This window comes from Hypanus sabinus, chromosome 14 (genome assembly GCF_030144855.1).
Source record: "Hypanus sabinus isolate sHypSab1 chromosome 14, sHypSab1.hap1, whole genome shotgun sequence".
Classification (NCBI taxonomy): domain Eukaryota; kingdom Metazoa; phylum Chordata; class Chondrichthyes; order Myliobatiformes; family Dasyatidae; genus Hypanus; species Hypanus sabinus.
The window spans coordinates 46,795,428-46,814,554 of NC_082719.1; the positions used below are offsets into that span (position 1 = coordinate 46,795,428).

Here is a 19,127-nt window from a genome sequence, read left to right on the forward strand (position 1 = left end):
GTGTGGAAAACATCACTTGAGCCAGATGCTAAATCTTTGAGATTACTGAAGAGTCGGAGAGTGGTTTATCCAAAATTTATGGTACCACTCCTGTTACTTAAGTGTAACAAATATGAACAATATCCAATTTCTGCAATACCACTGAGGTTTGGAAATGGTAACATAACTTGCACCAAAATCGCAAATTCAATGGAGTAAGAGTTTGAGTATAGCACGTGTGAACAAAGTTTAATTACTGCAATGTCACATCACCCCAGCATCCTAAGTAATATTCATATCATCCAATAAACAAATCTTATGAATGTTTCAACATACTGCCTCAGGAAATAAATATTCAAGAAGAAAAGTATTTTTTCGTTATCTAGTGGTATCATGAAAGTGTAAAATATCTGCAAGACGGATAAACAATCATGCCATATCCTGAGCCCATGACAATGGTAAGCAGTCTATCTGGCACCAGCACAAGGTATGAAAAATCTCAACCACGGCTCTAAATTGGGCTGGCAGCTGGAGAGCTTGCAAGTCAGAACAAAAATGATATACAGTGATATACTTACAGCTTCTATAATGACAGAATTTGGAGTTCGCCCACTGAACACAAAGCCCAATTGTCTTGCTGCTCTTACTAGCGCTCCTTCATCTATAAAATAAAGTGATTGTCAATAAATGATGGTGTCATAGACAACCAATAACTTTATGCATAAATCACTTAATTCTACATCCTCAAATGAAATATATGCCCTATCAAACCATATTGTATACAAACAACACCCAAAATGACGGGAAACAAACACAGGTCTCTCCCGCCCCCCCTCCCCCGCTTTACAAATGTGTGCTTTACGCCACTTCGCTTTTGCAAAAGACCTACATTAGTAACCTGTTTTCGCTTTGCAAGTCAAGTCAAGTCAAGTCACTTTCACTGTCATTTCGACCATAACTGCTGGAACAGTGCACAGTAAAAATGAGACAACGTTTTTCAGGACCATGGTGTTACATGACACAGTACAAAAACTAGATTGAACTATGTAAAAAGAAAACAACACAGAGAAAGCTACACTAGACTACAGACCTACACAGGACTGTGTAAAGTGCACAAAAACAGTGCAGACATTACAATAAATAATAAATAGGACAATAGGGCAAGGTGTCAGCCCGGGCTTCGGATATCGAGGAGTCTGATAGCTTGGGGGAAGGAATGGTACATAGTCTGGTCGTGAGAGCCCGAATGCTTTGGAGCCTTTTCCCAGACAGCAGGAGGGAGAAGAGATTGTATGAGGAGGGCATGGGGTCCTTCATAATGCTGTTTCCTTTGTGGATGCAGCGTGTAGTGTAAATGTCCGTGATGGCAGGAAGAGAGACCCCAATGATCTTCTCAGCTGACCTCACTATCCGCTGCAGGGTCTTGTGATCCGAGATGGTGCAATTCCCGTACCAGGCAGTGATGCAGCTGCTCAGGATGCTCTCAATACAACCCCTGTAGAATGTGATGAGGATGGGGGGGTGGGAGATGGACTTTCCTCAGCCTTCGCAAAAAGTAGAGACGCCGCTGGGCTTTCTTTGCTATGGAGCTGGTGTTGAGGGACCAGGTGAGATTCTCCGTCAGGTGAACACCAAGACATCTGGTGCTCTTTACGATCTCTACCGAGGAGCCGTCGATGTTCAGCGGGGAGTGGTCGCTCTGTGCCCTTCTGAAGTCAACAACCATCTCTTTTATTTTGTTCACATTAAGAGACAGGTTGTTGACTCTGCATCCGTCTGTTAGCCACTGCACCTCCTCTCTGTAAGCTGACTCGTTGTTCTTGCTGATGAGACCCACCACAGTTGTGTCATCGGAGAACTTGATGATATGGTTCGAGCTGTGTGTTGCAGCACAGTCGTGGGTCAGCAGAGTGAACAGCAGTGGATTGAGCATGCAACCTTGGGGGGGCCCCGTACTCAGTGTGATGGTGTTGGAGATGCTGCTCCCAATCCGGACTGACTGAGGTCTCCCAGTCAGGAAGTCTAGGATCCAGTTGCAGAGGAAGGTGTTCAGGCCCAGTAGGCTCAGCTTTCCAATCAGTTTCTGAGGGATGATTGTGTTGAATGCTGAACTGAACTCTATGAACAGCATCCGAACGTATGTGTCTTTTTTGTCCAGGTGGGTTAGGGCCTGGTGGAGGGTGGCGGCAATGGCATCATCTGTTGAGCAGTTGGGACGGTACGCAAACTGCAGGGGGTCCAGTGAGGGGGGCAGCAGGATCTTGATATGCCTCATGACGAGCCTCTCGAAACACTTCATGATGATGGATGTAAGTGCATTGGGACGGTAGTCATTCAGGCAGGACACTGAAGACTTCTTCGGCACGGGGATGATGGTTGAAGCACGTTGGAACGGTGGCGCTGCTCAGGGAGATGCTGAAGAGGTCAGTGAGAACATCTGCTAGCTGGTTTGCACATCCTCCGAGTACCCTACCAGGGATGTTGTCTGGTCCAGCAGCTTTCCGTGGGTTGACCCTGCACAGGGTTCTTCTCACATCGGCCACGGTGAGACACAGCACCTGGTCATTTGGAGGAGGGGTGGACTTTCTCGCCACCACGTCATTGTCCACCTCAAACTGGGCGTAGAAGTTATTCAGCGCATTTGGGAGGGAGGCATCACCTGCACGGTCAGGTGATGTTGTCTTGTAATTGGTGATGTCCTGGATGCCCTTCCACATGCGCCGCGTGTCGCCGCTGTCCTGAAAGTGACTGTGGATTAGCTGGGCGTGTGCACGCTTTGCCCCTCTGATGGCTCAGGACAGTCTGACCAGACTCGCGGGACCTCAGCAGCACACGCACCTCCAAAGAGGATTTTTGCTTTTGTGAAAACTTTTCCCATATACATTAATGGTTCTTCACTTTACGCCATTTTGGCTTAAGAAAGGTTTCGTAGGAATGCTCTACCTTTGTAAAGGGGGAGACTCCAGATGAGGAAATTATTTGCTTTATTTGCTTTGCACAGATCAAAGTAATACTTTACCAGAATACTGGATCCGTTTATTCTGAAGCAAGAAGTTGGCTGAAGTGAACTTCACACAAAGCAGAAATGAGGGACTGTTTATATTTTAAAAAATGTCAAAAATGTTCTATGCAATTGACATACATTTCTCAAAAGAAAAATAATTAAAGCTTAAAAATTGCTACACACTATAACAGGTTTTTGAAAATATCTTCAATAGAGTGTTAAAATATGCTGATTTCTTACATCTGGGCATCAAAACTACCTTGGATCCAACTACCTTGAAATGCCAATTACCTGTATTTCTTCTCTATCCCAATCTGCTGAGTATTTCCAGCATTTTTTTTTCCATAAATGCCTTGTTGCTCTCACTTACAGGTATCATATTCAACAAACTACTATACAAATCACTGTTTGGTACATTTATACAGTGTTGCAGAATGGGGGTATGCAACACTATTTCTAATAACTTTTGCTTCCACTTCCAAAGATGCAGCACACTGCCAACTGATGTTATGACAACCAGAGAGAAACAAGAAAGGTTTAAAGAAAAAATGTGTTTGTGTCATTTCAGCATCATTCCGTGTTTGATGCTGGTGTTTAAATCCAAGGTTCTTTAAAAAAATCAGAAATGAGGCACAAAACTTGCTTCGTGATCAAAACCAAAGTTCAAAGCAAATTTGATATTAAAATACATATACGTCACCATATACAACCCTGAGATTCATTTTCTTGCAGGTATACTCAATAAAAATTTAATAGAATACTAACCATAACATAATCAATGAAAGACCATAACAACTGGGAGTTCACCACTGTGCAAGCACGGAAAGAAAGAGACAATAATAATAATTAAATAAGTAATATATCGCCAGCCACTGACGTAGTGACACAAGCACTGGACTTTGAGGCAAGAGGCCCTGGGTTTGAATCCAGCTGGCTCCTTGCACGCGTTCCATCTATGTTGAGTTGAGTGTTGAACTAGCAACTCAACCTTGCAAAATAGAGACAAAATGCTAAAGAAATGGCACAACTGTTGCCTGATGCACCACAAGGCATGGAGAGGAAAAACAAAGCAATAAATATCAAGGACATGAGATGAAGAGTCCTTGAATATGAGTTAGCAGATCGTAGGGACATTTTAGTGCTGGAATTGAGTGAAGTTATCCACTTCGGTTCAAGCGCCTGATGCTGAGGGGTAATAACCATTCCTGAACCCGGTGGTGTGAGTCCTGAGGTTTCAGTATCTTCTTCCTGATGGCAGCAGCCAGAACAGAGGATAACCCGAGAAGTGCGGGTCCCCGATGATGGCTGCTGTTTTCCTGCACCAATGCTTCATGTAGACCTGCTCAACAGTGAGGAGAGCTTTACCCATGATGGACTGGGACATATCTACTACTTCTAGTAGCATCTTTGGTTCAAGGGCATTGGTGTTTCCATACCAGGCAGTGATACAGCCGGTCAATACACTCTCCACCACACATTTCTATAGAAGTCTGTCAATGTTTTAGATGTCATGCCAAATCGTTGCAAATTCCTAAGGAAGTAGATTGTTCTTTTAAGAGTTGATAGAGCAGCATAAAGTTGAACAGACAGTGATGGAGAAAGCTAAGATTAGGGATGACACTGCTTATTGGTTAGTTATCTTATACTGAGATAACAAAAAAATCCATTCAAAATTAGAAATCTATTATGCAATATTATCCAAGTTAACCAATGAGAAAGTACTTATTCAAGTAATGTAGAACAAAGAAACTTCTAGAGCTTTCTAGAGTGATATTTTGTATAGCCACTGTAGACATATTGAACTGATACACATCTCAGAACTACTTAAGATACACACAGATAATTGTTAAATGGCAAAGGAAATGACAAACAGTCTAATCAAAGAATGAAGCAGTCAGATCCAACAACTCCTCCCCCTCCCCGCTGATTCTAAATCACACATCTAGAATCATTACATCTGAAAATTCAGAGGCAGAAAAACTTGTGGTATATATCTATATTATGTACAAAATAATCAAAACCTACTTAGGGTATATCATTTTAAGTGCTCGTAGGATTATTCTAAGTGTTCATAGGATTATGTCATGGTTGGGCAGGTGCACTTTTGTGAGTTTGAACTATCCTATTAATTTTTCTTAAGCGTGCCACACCAGACAGTCACCCATTCTTGTCTGGCACGTGGTGTCAGGAATGGTCTCCTTTTGGATTAACTGGGTCATGATATGCACGTTCCTGACTCAACCCTTGTATTCTTTACAAGGCCGAGTGGCTAGCTCGACGCTCAACCCGGCACAGATGGAAAGCGTGCTCGGGGGTGGCCTGACTTGGATTTGAACTCGGGAGCCTTCACCCTGGAGTCCGGCGCTGATGCCATTGCGCCACCAGCCAGCCATCCTATTAATGATCACCTTTAAATAAGTAAAAAAGATGCAAATTATGATAAGGCATATAATTATGAATAATAAGACTCATAATATTGTGTAACCTGGCTTCTGAACTTAAATAAATCCAATCAAAGGAATCCCATCCATCAGACTGATGAATTTTAGCTGATTCTTTACAAGTATGATCAGCCGAATCAGTTACGTCTTTAGATTCGTCAGGTATGCAAATACAGCACATTTTGCCTACAGTTGCACGTTTTCCCCCTTAACTGCAAAGAGAAGATCTAATGAGATACCATTTTGAAGAACAGTCTTAGCATTTTTGTTGTTCCCTTTCTCAAGGCTTCAGCCATGTCATTGCTAATCCTTTCTGAGGCTGCAGCAACATTTTTAATCTCTCTCATACTCCATGCAACATCAAAAAATTTGAATAAAATTGTCGCAAAATAATCTCTTTCTGAAAAGTCATTTACTTCTATACTAGGGAGGTAAATGTGGGTGGGTGTCTACGCCTTTCTACCTGGAAAACATACCCTAAGTAATAGTTTTTTTTATAATACTGTTATCGCATAATACTGTTTTTTTTCCCCACAGTCAAGATTATCAGTCTCCCATGTCTGCTGATAACAGTGCAGCTGGATTCGTGAGGCTCATCTGTTCAACAATGATATTAGGTGCCTCAAGTACAGTAGACCTCTAGGATGACTGAACAGTTGTTTCTTGAGAAGCCCTATTCATTGTCAGTAAAGTGTGCTCTGAGTGTGGACATCAAACATTTAAAAGTTAATCAAGCACGATGCTGGAAACAGCCATGACTTCTGGAGAGGTTGACTGCACTGCTTGCAAACACGAATTCCATCCGAATGCTACATTATCTAATTTGATGGAGTAATAACCACAAGGCATTGCAGACCTCCATGTTCTTGAGTTAAGCCTACCATCATGTGTTCCTCGCTGATATACAGGGTAAATATTCTACCTGTATCAGGGATTTTTAACGCAGGTGCAGTAGACTATGTCACCTTACGTCTGAAACTTGTCCAGCTGTTCTCCATTGAGAGTCACAGTGCTTACTGCCTTTCAGCAGATTGTTCAATGGTTAAGCAATTTCAGTATATGGATCAACCCATGCTGTTGTAGGTGCACAAACTCAGAGATGACCAGAACTGCTGAACTCTTGTAGGAGGCTTTGGTGACTTAATTACTTTGCATGATCCCCAGTGATTTCTCATTTACTGTTCGAAATATTTTGTCCCAAGTAAATCACTTCCTCGTGTTGCAATTGTGCCTTGTCTAGATTTGCTTAGTAGCCTTTGGATTGAACAAATACATACCATCATGTTCATGCTGCTTTCAGCTTCAGATGCAATCAGGACATCATCCTCATATTGTATGATAGTTGAATCAATGGCTGGAAGGTCCTACAAGTGTTGTCTCAAAGCCAAGTGACTGACAGTGGAACAGTTGTGAAGATCTCGTGGTAGCCTTGCCCACTAAACTTGTTGACCTTTAACTGTAACAGCTCACCATGGCCAACGTTCAGGCACCAGTGGTACAGACCAGAAACAAATGGTTATATCAGTAACTGTAACCCACTTGTGTGATGGTTCCAGGGCATTGAAATAGTTGATGGATTTGCCAGCTTGTCAATACATTGATTAGCAATGGTTCCATCTTCAGTCCTGTGTGTCGTCCCTCCCTCGGACTTTACTGGAGCAAGCTGTGCCAATCTTATTATTTCATCACTGTCACTCCCACTTGACTCACTGTCGAGTCCATGTTATCTCCATCCTGTAGTTGTTTGGAGTTCAGATGGTGTCTTGGAGGACTCTCCAATGTAGGCTGCAATTCGCCAAAGTTCAGATCGTGGAGCAGTATAGGAGACAGTTTGATGTGGGTTGCAATTCACCTGCTTTCACCAGCAGTATCATCACTAGAAGCATAACTAGCAAGACTCTCCCCTCGAAGTCATGGATGTGCTTTCTTATATTGTTTTCAGTTTATTGCTAAGTCCTGAACAATGCACTTTGATTGAAATACTGGATTGTTCTTTCATTGATTTGGTTAATGCTAAGATTTGCTCTTTAGACTTCTTACATCTCTATCATACATTTTTTTTTGTAGTTTATCACAAATTTCTTGTTTCTTTCGATTAGTAAAAGACCTTACTTGTCCCGTTAACTCTTTTAATCACTCACATTCAGTCAAACCTACCACAGTCCTAGCTCTAAATCAGTAGCAGGCATTTTCAGGAGCTTAATGCATACATTTTATTCTTAATAAATTTAAGACTGTTGGTATATTTTGCTCAGACTTTTTTCCACTATATCAATCTTAAATGTTTCATGTAAGTAACAGCTCAGACCCTCAATAATCAGTTCACATATAATTGGAAATTCTGTAGTTGGCTTCACAACTTTAACCATTGCTTTGATTTGATCTTAATCCACACATACATTTTATTACATTGATGCAATCTCAAAATATCGATAGTTTGCAGCCAAAAATTTAATAGGTTGCTCTGCAACCCAAATTTAATTCCTTTTCCCCATGGTCCACTAGTTTGCACTTACTTAAATTTCTTAAGCATTTCACTGGCTTGCATGCCATTTAATTTTTGATGCTCTACCAGTCTGTACATGGCTCTACTAGCTTGTGTTCCCTTTTACACAGATCTGCATTTAAAATAGCAACAAAGCAGTTCCTCACTCCTAACTCCCATCCAGAAGCCAGAACCCAGACCACAGAGGAAGAGGGAAGGCCTTGCTCCTTTTATTTAGGTGGTTCCAAGTAACTCTAAAAATCCAATTGACTATGCCACTCATTAGATTCTGGTGTTTAAGTCCAAGGTTTGCTTATATGTCAGAAACAAGGCACAAAACTCGCTGCATTTTACGATCATTTTATTATGAGTTAACAGATCAGAGTAAAGTTGAATAGACAGTGCTAAAGAAAGCTAAGATTAAAGATGGTGCTGTTTTACACCCAAAGATAAGGAAAAATTCCATTCAAATCTTTAGATATTTGAAATATTTAGACTTACTATGTCCATACATATATTTTATGGCTTATGTCTTGGTAAACTCATTTATATTGTAACTATTATGTATGTTTTTTTCATATGTAATGGAATTTATATGTTGGTAATTTCTTTATCAATATATCATTTGTATTCTGTCCATAGTACTAATATTAATAAAAAGATTTAGAAAGAAAGAAATCTATAGATATGGATTAACCAATTAGAAAGCTATTATTCAATAATGCAGTACAAAGTTAACCAATGAGAGAGCACATATTCAGAGTAATGCAGAACAAAGAAACTTCCAGGGCTTTCCAGCATTATACTTTGTATAGCCACTAGAGGCATATTAAATTGTTATACATATATGAACTACTTAAAATACAAGCTGGTGATCAATTGTTGAACCTCAAAGAAAATGCCAAGTAAACAGTCTAATCTAAGAATTAAACAGTTGGATCCGACACCTGCAAGTTACAAAGGCAACAAGGAAGCTTAAAAAAGGATACTAGCTCGCTCTCTAGTTTGAAATGACTTTCTCACAAGTAGAGATAAAATGCAGTATCAACATCAAATCCTTATGGAACACCACTGGGAACAGGTCTATAGATAAATGAAATCTATTTCAAGGTACTTTCTTTCCAGTTGTGAAATCCATCATGACAGTTTCCATTCAGGTCAATACAGCTTTAGTCTTGTAAAGAAACCTTTTGTATTAGTACACCATAGAGAAAACGTATTCTGGGATTCCCCTCAGTTAAAATGTTGGCATCCAAGTCAAAAATATATCAATTCACAGATACAACATGACATCCTTAATTTGTCCATCTCTGTCCAACTGCTCTTTTGTTGCGTCCCTAACGGTGGCTTTCAGCATCTTCTCAGTTACTGATATTTACTTGATTACTTCCAAATCATATTACTTATAAAAAGCTTCAAATACACTCACTCAAGAAGAAATAGGTACATAAAGAAACTCAGAGTCACTGGTTTAAGTTTTGGGAGATGTCATAAATTAGTTTACAATTTTAGAAGCATGTGAATCACAGCAAGCAGGCAGCGGAGTAAGTCACCGGTTTTTTTCGGGAAAAAGTTCCTCAGAGCGCGAAAGGTTTAAAAAGAACACCTCCATATCCAGTGGGCAGCGGAGTGAATTTTGGCTCAACGGGCTTAGGTGGAAACGGAAAGAAGCTTTCTGTGGCCGTTGAGTCTTACAGTAAAGTGGTAGGTTACAGGTTTATTTATTTAGAGCTGACAGTAGCATTAGAGGTATGCATTTAGGATTAGTGTTGTGCCTGCAGTGCCAGATGTGGGGACATTGGGAGACTCCCAGCCTCCCCCAGGATTACGTCTGCTCCAGATGCAATGAGATGAAGCTCCTTAGGAATCGTGTGAGGGATCTGGAGCAACAACTTGATGACCTTCCGCTAATTAGAGAAAGTGAGGAGGTGATCGATAGCACCTATAGAGAGATAGTAGACAGCCCCTCTGTGACAGTCCCCCTCAGGAATCGATATATAGTCTTAGATACTGTTGGAAAGGTTGACCTGACAGAGGAAGACCACAACGAATGGGACTCTGGCACTCTGACCAGTGCCATGATCAAGAGAGCAAGGAGAAATGCAGTCGTTATAGGGGATTCCATCGTGAGGGTAACAGACAAGAGATTCTGCGAGCCGGACAAGGATACCCGAATGGTGTGTTGCCTCCCTGGTGCAAGGGTACGAGATATCTCAGATCAGGTCCAGAGTATTCTCAGGAGAGAGGGCGAGCAACCAGAAGTTTTGGTGCATGTTGGTACCAAAGACATAGACAGAAAAAGAGAGGAGGTCCTGAAAGAAGATTACTGGGAGCTAGGAAGGAAATTGAAAAGCCGGACCTCCAGAGTAATAATCTCAGGATTACTGCCTGAGCCACACGTTAACAATGGTAAGAATAGCAAAATTAAGCAGATGAATGTATGGCTAAGTAACTGGCGCAGGGGGCAGGGCTTCAAATTCTTAGATCACTGGGGAAGGCATGACTTATACAGAAATTATGGGTTACACCTGAACTCAAAGGGTACTAATATCCTGGCGGGATTGTTCAATATAGCTGTTAGGGAGGGTTTAAACTAAGTTGGCAAGGGGAAGGAAACCAGGGTGTTAGGGTCCAGGAAGAGGAAAATAGAAATAAGTCAAAGATACTGTGCAGCAAAGATGGCAAGAAGGACAGGCAGGTGAATAGACAGGATAATTTGCTGTGCAATAGAAATATAGCAAAATCAGTAACAGATACTGATCTAAGTGTACTATACTTAAATGCCCGCAGCATTAGAAATAAAGTGGATGACCTTGTTGTACAGCTACAGGTTAAAAGATATGACATAGTGGCCATCACTGAGTCATGGCTAAATGATGGATGTGATTGGGAGCTGAATGTTCAAGGATACACCATGTATAGGAAAGATAGGAAGGTAGGTAAAGGGGGTGGCGTGGCCCTGATGGTAAGCAATGATATCAAATCACTAGAAAGAAGGGACATAGGATCAGAAGAAGTAGAATCCTTATGGGTCGAATTAAGAAATGGCAAGAGTAAAAAGACACTAATAGCAGTTATATACAGGCCTCCAAACAGCAGCCAGGATGTGGACTACAAGTTACAGCTGGAAATAGAAAAAGTATGTCAGAAGGAAAATGTCAAGATAATTATGGGGGATTTTAATATGAAAGTGAATTGAGGAAGTCAGGAAGGTACTGGATCTCAGGAGAGGGAGTTTGTAGAATGCCTACGGGATTGCTTTCTGGAGCAGCTTGTCCATTAGCCCACCAGAGGATCAGCTGTTTCGGATTGAATGAGCCTGAGGTGATTAGGGAGCTAGAGGTAATGGAAGTAGTGATCATAATATGATCGAGTTCAGTTTCAAATTTGAAAAGGAAAAGCTGGTATCAGGTGTATCAATATTTCAGTGGAACAAAGGAAATTACAGTGGTGTGAGAGAGGAACTGGCCCAAGTTGATTGGAAAAGTAAGCTAAATGGAGGGACAGTAGAGCAGAACTGGATGAAATTCTTACAAGAAATAAGGAAAGTGCAGGAAAAATATATTCCAAGAAAAAAGAAAATCATAAAAGGAAAAATGACACAAAAGTGGCTAATGAGAGAAGTTAAGGCTAAAATAAAAGCAAAAGAGGCAGCGTACAAGGATGCAAAAATTAGTGGGAAAACTGAGGACTGAACTAATTTTTAAAAATTACAGAAGGAAACTAAGAAAGTCATTAGGAAAAATGAATTATGAAAGGAAATGGGCAATTAACATGAAAAAGGACTCAGAGTTTTTAAAAATATATGAAGAATAAAAGAGTGACACGGGTAGATATAGGACCTATTGTTATAATGGGTAACAAAGAGATGGCAGAGGAACTAAATGAGTATTTTGCATCAGTCTTCACAGTGGAAGACATTAGCAACATACCTGTTAGCCAGAGGTCTCAGGGAATAGAATTAGGTACAGTCAAGATTACTAGAGAGAAAGTGCTTGAGAAGCTAAATGGACTAAGGATAGATAAGTCTCTCAGACCAGATGAAGTGCATCCACGGGTTCTGGAGGAGGTGGCTTTAGAGAATGTGGAGGCATTGGAAATAATCTTCCAGGAATCAGTAGACTCTGGCATGGTTCTGGAGGACTCGAAGGTTGCAAATATAGTTCCGTTGTTTAAGAAAGGGGGGAGGCAGCAAAAAGAAAATTACAGACCTATTAGTCCGACATCAGTAGTTGGAAAATTATTGGAGTTGATCCTCAAGGATGAGATTATGAATTATCTTGAGCTGCATGACAAAATAGGCCCATGCCAGCATGGTTTCATGAAGGGAAGATCCTGCCTCACCAACCTATTGGAATTTTTTGAGGTAATCTCGAATAACATCGACACGGGAGAGGCTGTGGATGTTCTGCATTTGGTTTTTCAAAAGGCCTTTGATAAGGTGCTGCATAAGAGGCTGCTTAATAAGATGAGGGCCCATTGAATTACAGGAAGGATATTGGAATGGGTGGAGCATTGGCTGATAGGCAGAAAGCAAAGAGTGGGAATACAGGGATCCTATTCTGGTTGGTTGCCGGTTATTAGTGGTGTTCCACAGGGGTCAGTGTTGGGGGCCTCTTCTTTTTACACTGTATATCGATGATTTAGATTATGGATTAAATGGTTTTGTGGCTAAGTTTGCGGATGACACCAAGATAGGTGGAGCAGCAGGCAGTGTTGAAAAAACGGAAAGGTTGCAGAGAGACTTGGTCAGTTTAGGAGAGTGGGCAAAGAAATGGCAGACGAGATACAATGTTGTGAACCATAGAACCATAGAACACTACAGCACAGTACAGGCCCTTCAGCCCTCCATGCTGTGCTGACCCATATAATCCTTAAAAAAAAAGTACTAAACCCATACTACCCCATAATCCTCCATTTTTCTTTCATCCATGTACCTGTCCAAGAGGTTCTTAAATACCCCTAATGTATTAGCCTTCACCACCATCCCTGACAAGTAATTCCAGGTGCTCACAACTCTTTGTGTAAAAAACTTACCCCTGATGTCTCCCCTAAAGTTCCCTCCCTTAATTTTGTACATATGCCCTCTTGTGTTTGCTATTGGTGCCCTGGGAAACAGGTACGGACTAGCCACCCTATCTATGCCTCTCATAATCTTGTAGACCTCTATCAAGTCCCCTCTCATTCTTCTACGCTCCAAAGAGAAGTCCCAGCTCTGCTAACCTTGCTTCATATGACTTGTTCTCCAAACCAGGCAACATCCTGGTAAATCTCCTCTGCACCCTCTCCATAGCTTCCACATCCTTCCTACAATGAGGTGACCAGAATTGAACACAATATTCTAAGTGTGGTCTCACCAGAGATTTGTAGAGTTGCAACATGACCTCTCTACTCTTGAACTCAATCCCTCTGTTAATGAAGCCTAGCATCCCATAGGCTTTCTTAACTACCCTATTAAACTGTGCAGCGAACTTGAGGGATGTATGGATTTGAACGCCAAGGTCCCTTTGTTCATCCACACTCTTAAGTAACTGACCATTATTCCTGTACTCAGTCTTGTGGTTTGCCTTTCTAAAATCATCACCTCACATTTGTCTGGATTGAACTCCATCTGCCATTTTTTTGCCCAACTCTACAGCCTGTCTATATCTTATAACCTTCGACAATCTACAGCTCCATTCACAACTCCTCCAATCTTCGTGTCATCCACAAACTTACTCACCCATCCTTCCGCCTCTACATCCAGGTCATTTATAAAAATCACAAACAGCAGGGGTCCCAGGACAGATGCCTGCGGCATTCCACTAGTCACCAAACTCCAGGCAGAATACTTCCCTTCCACAACTACCCTCTGCTTTCTTCCTTTAAGCCAATTTTTTATCCAAACAGCCAAGGTTCCACTTATCCCATGCCTCATGACTCTCTGGATGAGTCTCTCATGAGGGACCTTGTCAAATGCTTTGCTAAAGTCCATGTAGACCACATCCACTGCCCTATCCTCATCAATTTCTTTTGTTGCCTCTTCAAAAAACTCAATCAGACTCGTGAGGCATAATCTTCGCTTCACAAAGCCATATTGACTATCCATGAGTAGATTTCACAAAGCCATGTTGACTATCCATGAGTAGATTTCACAAAGCCATGTTGACTATCCATGAGTAGATTTCACAAAGCCATGTTGACTATCCATGAGTAGATTTCACAAAGCCATGTTGACTATCCATGAGTAGATTTCACAAAGCCATGTTGACTATCCATGAATAGATTTCACAAAGCCATGTTGACTATCCCCATGAGTAGATTTCACAAAGCCATGTTGACTATCCATGAGTAGATTTCACAAAACCATGTTGACTATCCACGAGTAGATTTCACAAAGCCATGTTGACTATCCCCATGAGTAGATTTCACAAAGCCATGTTGACTATCTCCATGAGTAGATTTCACAAAGCCATGTTGACTATCCCCATGAGTAGAAATGTATGGTTGTACATTTTGGAAGAAGAAACAATCAGGCAGATTATTATTTAGATGGGGAGAAAATTCAAAAATCAGAAGTGCAAAGGGACTTGAGGGTTCTAGTGCAGGATTACCTAAAGGTTAACCACCAGGTTGGATCAGCAGTAAGGAAAGCAAATGCTATGTTGGAATTCATTTCAAGAGGAATAGTATATAAGAGTAAGGAGGTGTTGATGAGGCTCTATGGGGCACTGGTGAGACCCCATTTGGAATACTGTGTGCAGTTTTGGGCCCCCTATCTTAGACAGGATGTGATGATGTTGGACAGAGTTCCTAGAAGATTCACGAGAATGATTCCTGGAATGCAGGAACTAACACATGAGGAGCATTTGTCGGCTCTTGGATTGTATTCGTTAGAGTATAGAAGAATGAGAGGGGATCTCATAGAAACATTTTGAATGTTGAAAGGGTTGGACAGAGTAGGTGTGGAAAGGCTGTTTCCCTTGGTGGATGAGTCCACACAAGAGGTCACAGTCTTAGAATTATAGGATACCCATTTAAAACAGAGATGAGGAGAAATTTTTTTAGCCAGAGGGTCCTGGATTTATGGAATTAGTTACCACATACAGCTGTAGAGGCCCAATCATTGAGGGTTTTTAAGGAGGACATTGACAGGTATCTAATTAGTCAGGGTATCAAGGGACATGGGGAAAAAGCCGGAAATTGGAACTAGACAGGAGAATAGTTTAGCTCATGGTGGAGTACCAGAGCGGACTCGATGGGCCAAATGGCCTGCTTCTGCTCCTTTGTCTTGTGATCTCGTGAAAACACATACCAAGTTCAGATGGTTGGCTAGCTAAATAGCCAAAGTCATAGGACAGGAAAGCACACTAAATCCATACCAACTATCAAGCAGTGATACTAATTTTATTTTTCATCAAATCTTCACTGCTCCCACCATTAGATTCTACCACTGAATTTGATGGTTGGGGAAATTTACAGTTGCCAATTAACCTAACAATCCACAAGACATCTGTGTCCCCTTTGATATCTCAAAAGTTTTGTTGTGGTGGAGCCAGACAGAATAGGAGGTTTTCACTCATAGCTTCAGCTGTTATTTTTTTTTAGCCAAAATAATGGGATATTGGAATCAACTTCAGTAATTATGTAGTAAGCTTTTCAAGCTGACTCTGCTGATTTAATATCCAGTGTTAAGATGTGCAATTATATACATTTGGGTTAAATAATGCTTAGATAAACAGCCTTTGGATCAGGTCTACATTTTGCTCAATTATCCACTTAAATCAGTTTATTCCAATCCTCATCTTTTGAGTTTAATCTAACATTTGTCTACTTGTTGGGCTTCAATACCTCAAATACCACCTAGTAGCTTGCCTTTCTTCAATGTGAAATGACAAGTAACTTGATGGGGAGAGTAATATTATCCTTCTTGCTCTATGTAGTTAAACTATTCATCAAAAGTGTTCTTGAAGATCAAAGTGAACACAGGTTTCTTGTGTTAAACAAAAACCAGGACATGTAAACTTATTCACTTTATGGTGCTGAAGTAATGTAACATGAGAGACCAGCTTCATTTATGAATAATTGATGATTATGAATAAGAGATTAGACAAGATTTATTAGCCCTTGGAGTAGTAAATGTTATTTGCAGGTCCTTTGGGCTAACAAGTCCATGCCAACAATCCTGCCTATCCAGTTAGTCTCAATTGCCTGCATTTGGCCCATATTCCTCTAAGCCCCACTTCTCCACATTCTCATCAAAGAGCTTCTTAATCATACTACTGTACCTGTCTCCTGTCTCAATGAATTCCTCTATATGAAACAGTTGCCCTTTTAAATATTTCCTCTCTTAACCTACATCTACCCCCCCCCCCCTCCACGAATGTAATGGCAAAGACAGATTTTGGGGTACAAGTGCATAGTTTGTTCAGAGCACTATCACTCGGAGAGAGGGTGGTGAATAAAGGTGTTTATCCAGCTGGCTTTCATCAGTCAATGCACTGAGTGTAGGAGCTGGGATGTAATGCTGCAGTTACCATCGGTGAAACTGCACGTGGAGTACCGTGTTCAGTTTTGGTCACCCTTTTTTACAGCAAAGATGTAGTTAAACTGGAAGGAACGCAGGAAACGTTTAGAGGATGTTGTCAAGACTAAAAGGCCTGAATTGTAGGGAGAGGTGGACCAGGCTAGATGTGTTTTACTTGCAGGGAGAAGTGGGCCAGGCTAGATGTGTTTTACTTGTAGGGAGAGGTGGACCAGGCTAGATGTGTTTTACTTGTAGGGAGAGGTGGACCAGGCTAGATGTGTTTTACTTGTAGGGAGAGGTGGACCAGGCTAGATGTGTTTTACTTGCAGGGAGAGGTGGACCAGGCTAGATGTGTTTTACTTGCAGGGAGAAGTGGGCCAGGCTAGATGTGTTTTACTTGCAGGGAGAGGTGGACCAGGCTAGATGTGTTTTACTTGCAGGGAGAGGTGGACCAGGCTAGATGTGTTTTACTTGTAGGGAGAGGTGGACCAGGCTAGATGTGTTTTACTTGCAGGGAGAGGTGGACCAGGCTAGATGTGTTTTACTTGTAGGGAGACGTGGACCAGGCTAGATGTGTTTTACTTGCAGGGAGAGGTGGACCAGGCTAGATGTGTTTTACTTGTAGGGAGAGGTGGACCAGGCTAGATGTGTTTTACTTGCAGGGAGAAGTGGGCCAGGCTAGATGTGTTTTACTTGTAGGGAGAGGTGGACCAGGCTAGATGTGTTTTACTTGTAGGGAGAGGTGGACCAGTCTAGATGTGTTTTACTTGTAGGGAGAGGTGGACCAGGCTAGATGTGTTTTACTTGTAGGGAGAGGTGGACCAGGCTAGATGTGTTTTACTTGTAGGGAGAGGTGGACCAGGCTAGATGTGTTTTACTTGCAGGGAGAGGTGGACCAGGCTAGATGTGTTTTACTTGCAGGGAGAGGTGGACCAGGCTAGATGTGTTTTACTTGTAGGGAGAGGTGGACCAGGCTAGATGTGTTTTACTTGTAGGGAGAGGTGGACCAGGCTAGATGTGTTTTACTTGCAGGGAGAAGTGGGCCAGGCTAGATGTGTTTTACTTGTAGGGAGAGGTGGACCAGGCTAGATGTGTTTTACTTGCAGGGAGAGGTGGACCAGGCTAGATGTGTTTTACTTGTAGGGAGAGGTGGACCAGGCTAGATGTGTTTTACTTGCAGGGAGAGGTGGACCAGGCTAGATGTGTTTTACTTGTAGGGAGAGGTGGACCAGGCTAGATGTGTTTTACTTGTAGGGAGAGGTGGACCAGGCTAGATGTGTTTTACTTGCAGGGAGAGGTGGACCAGGCTAGATGTGTTTTACTTGCAGGGAGAGGTGGACCAGGCTAGATGTGTTTTACTTGTAGGGAGAGGTGGACCAGGCTAGATGTGTTTTACTTGTAGGGAGAGGTGGACCAGGCTAGATGTGTTTTACTTGTAGGGAGAGGTGGACCAGGCTAGATGTGTTTTACTTGTATTTCTTGGGAGCTCCCTTATCTGATGAGAAGACTTACCATCCACCTCATCTATGTCTCACACAATTTTGAATACTGTATTTCCATAAGTCATCCCTCATTCCCCAGCATTATTGAGACTGTATTAAATGGCAAATAAAAGACAGTCTTACAGACAGGTCCTAGCATTTCAGAATAATCCAGGAGAGAGAAAAACAAAAATCAATATTATTTTGTGAAATTCAGCCTCCCACTGCTCAATCTAAAGACATTACCGTGCATCTAAGTGTTGGATGTCCGAACCAGATGCACAGCTGCTTCTCCCTCCCCAGGGCTGTGTGCTGAGCCCACTGTTATACACTCAACACAAAGCTGGCCATGGAAGCCAGCACTCTCCCAGGTGAGCAGCCACTGCCTGCAAAAGCAGCAGACGTGAGAAGAAATCTGCAGAGAGTCAACCCCCGTAAGGCAGCCAGGCCAGACATCATCCCAGGCCGAGTGCTCAGGGAGTGTGCACCCAAACTCACTACCATCTTCAGCACTTCACTTCTCCAGGCTGCTGCACCTTCCCCCACCCCCCCCATACTTCAATTCAGCCACCATCACCCCAATACCAAAGAACACTACAACTTTAGAACTATTTACTTATTTAGCAATTCAGTGCGGAGTAGGCCCTTCCAGAGCCTCGCACCACGCCGGTAACCCCGGTGCACCTGATTAACCCTAACCTAATCATGAACAGTTTACCTGCTAACCAGTTCATTGTGGGACTGTGGGAGGAAACCGAAGCATCGGGGGGAAATCCATGGGGCAAAAGCACAGGCTCCTTACAGAACTGCACTGGAATTGAACTCTGAACTTCAGAAGACCTCAAGCTGTAACAGCGTCACTCACGCCCCTCTTGATATATTGGGCTTCAAAAATCAAAGTACTGACTACAGGAGATGAGGTGTTATGTTGGAGTTGCATAAAGCATTGATGAGGCCTAATTTGGAGTTGTGTGTGCAGTTTTGGTCACCTATCCACAGGAAAGATGTAAATAAGGTTGAAAGAGTACAGAAAAATCTACAAGGATGTTGCTGGATCTGGAGAACCTGAGGTATAAGGAAAGATTGACTGGGTTGGGCTTTATTCCTTGGAATGTGGAAGATGGAGAGCAGATTTGATAGAGGTACAGATGGGTCAATGCAAGCAGACTGTTTCCACTGAGGCTGTGTGGGGCTACAACCAGAGGCCATGGGTTAAGGGTAAATAGTGAAA

At 42.1% G+C, this 19,127-nt stretch overlaps 1 protein-coding gene across 5 annotated transcripts in view; it reads right to left on the reverse strand.

The window, feature by feature from the left end:
• atp8a1 (ATPase phospholipid transporting 8A1) overlaps window positions 1-19,127 on the reverse strand; it is a 373,263-nt gene that overhangs the window by 157,705 nt on the left and 196,431 nt on the right. For all 5 annotated transcript variants that reach the window (XM_059989113.1, XM_059989114.1, XM_059989112.1 and 2 more), the window contains one exon: window positions 558-640. In XM_059989113.1, coding sequence (XP_059845096.1) covers window positions 558-640 — 83 coding nt within the window. The remainder of the gene's footprint in view (window positions 1-557; window positions 641-19,127) is intronic.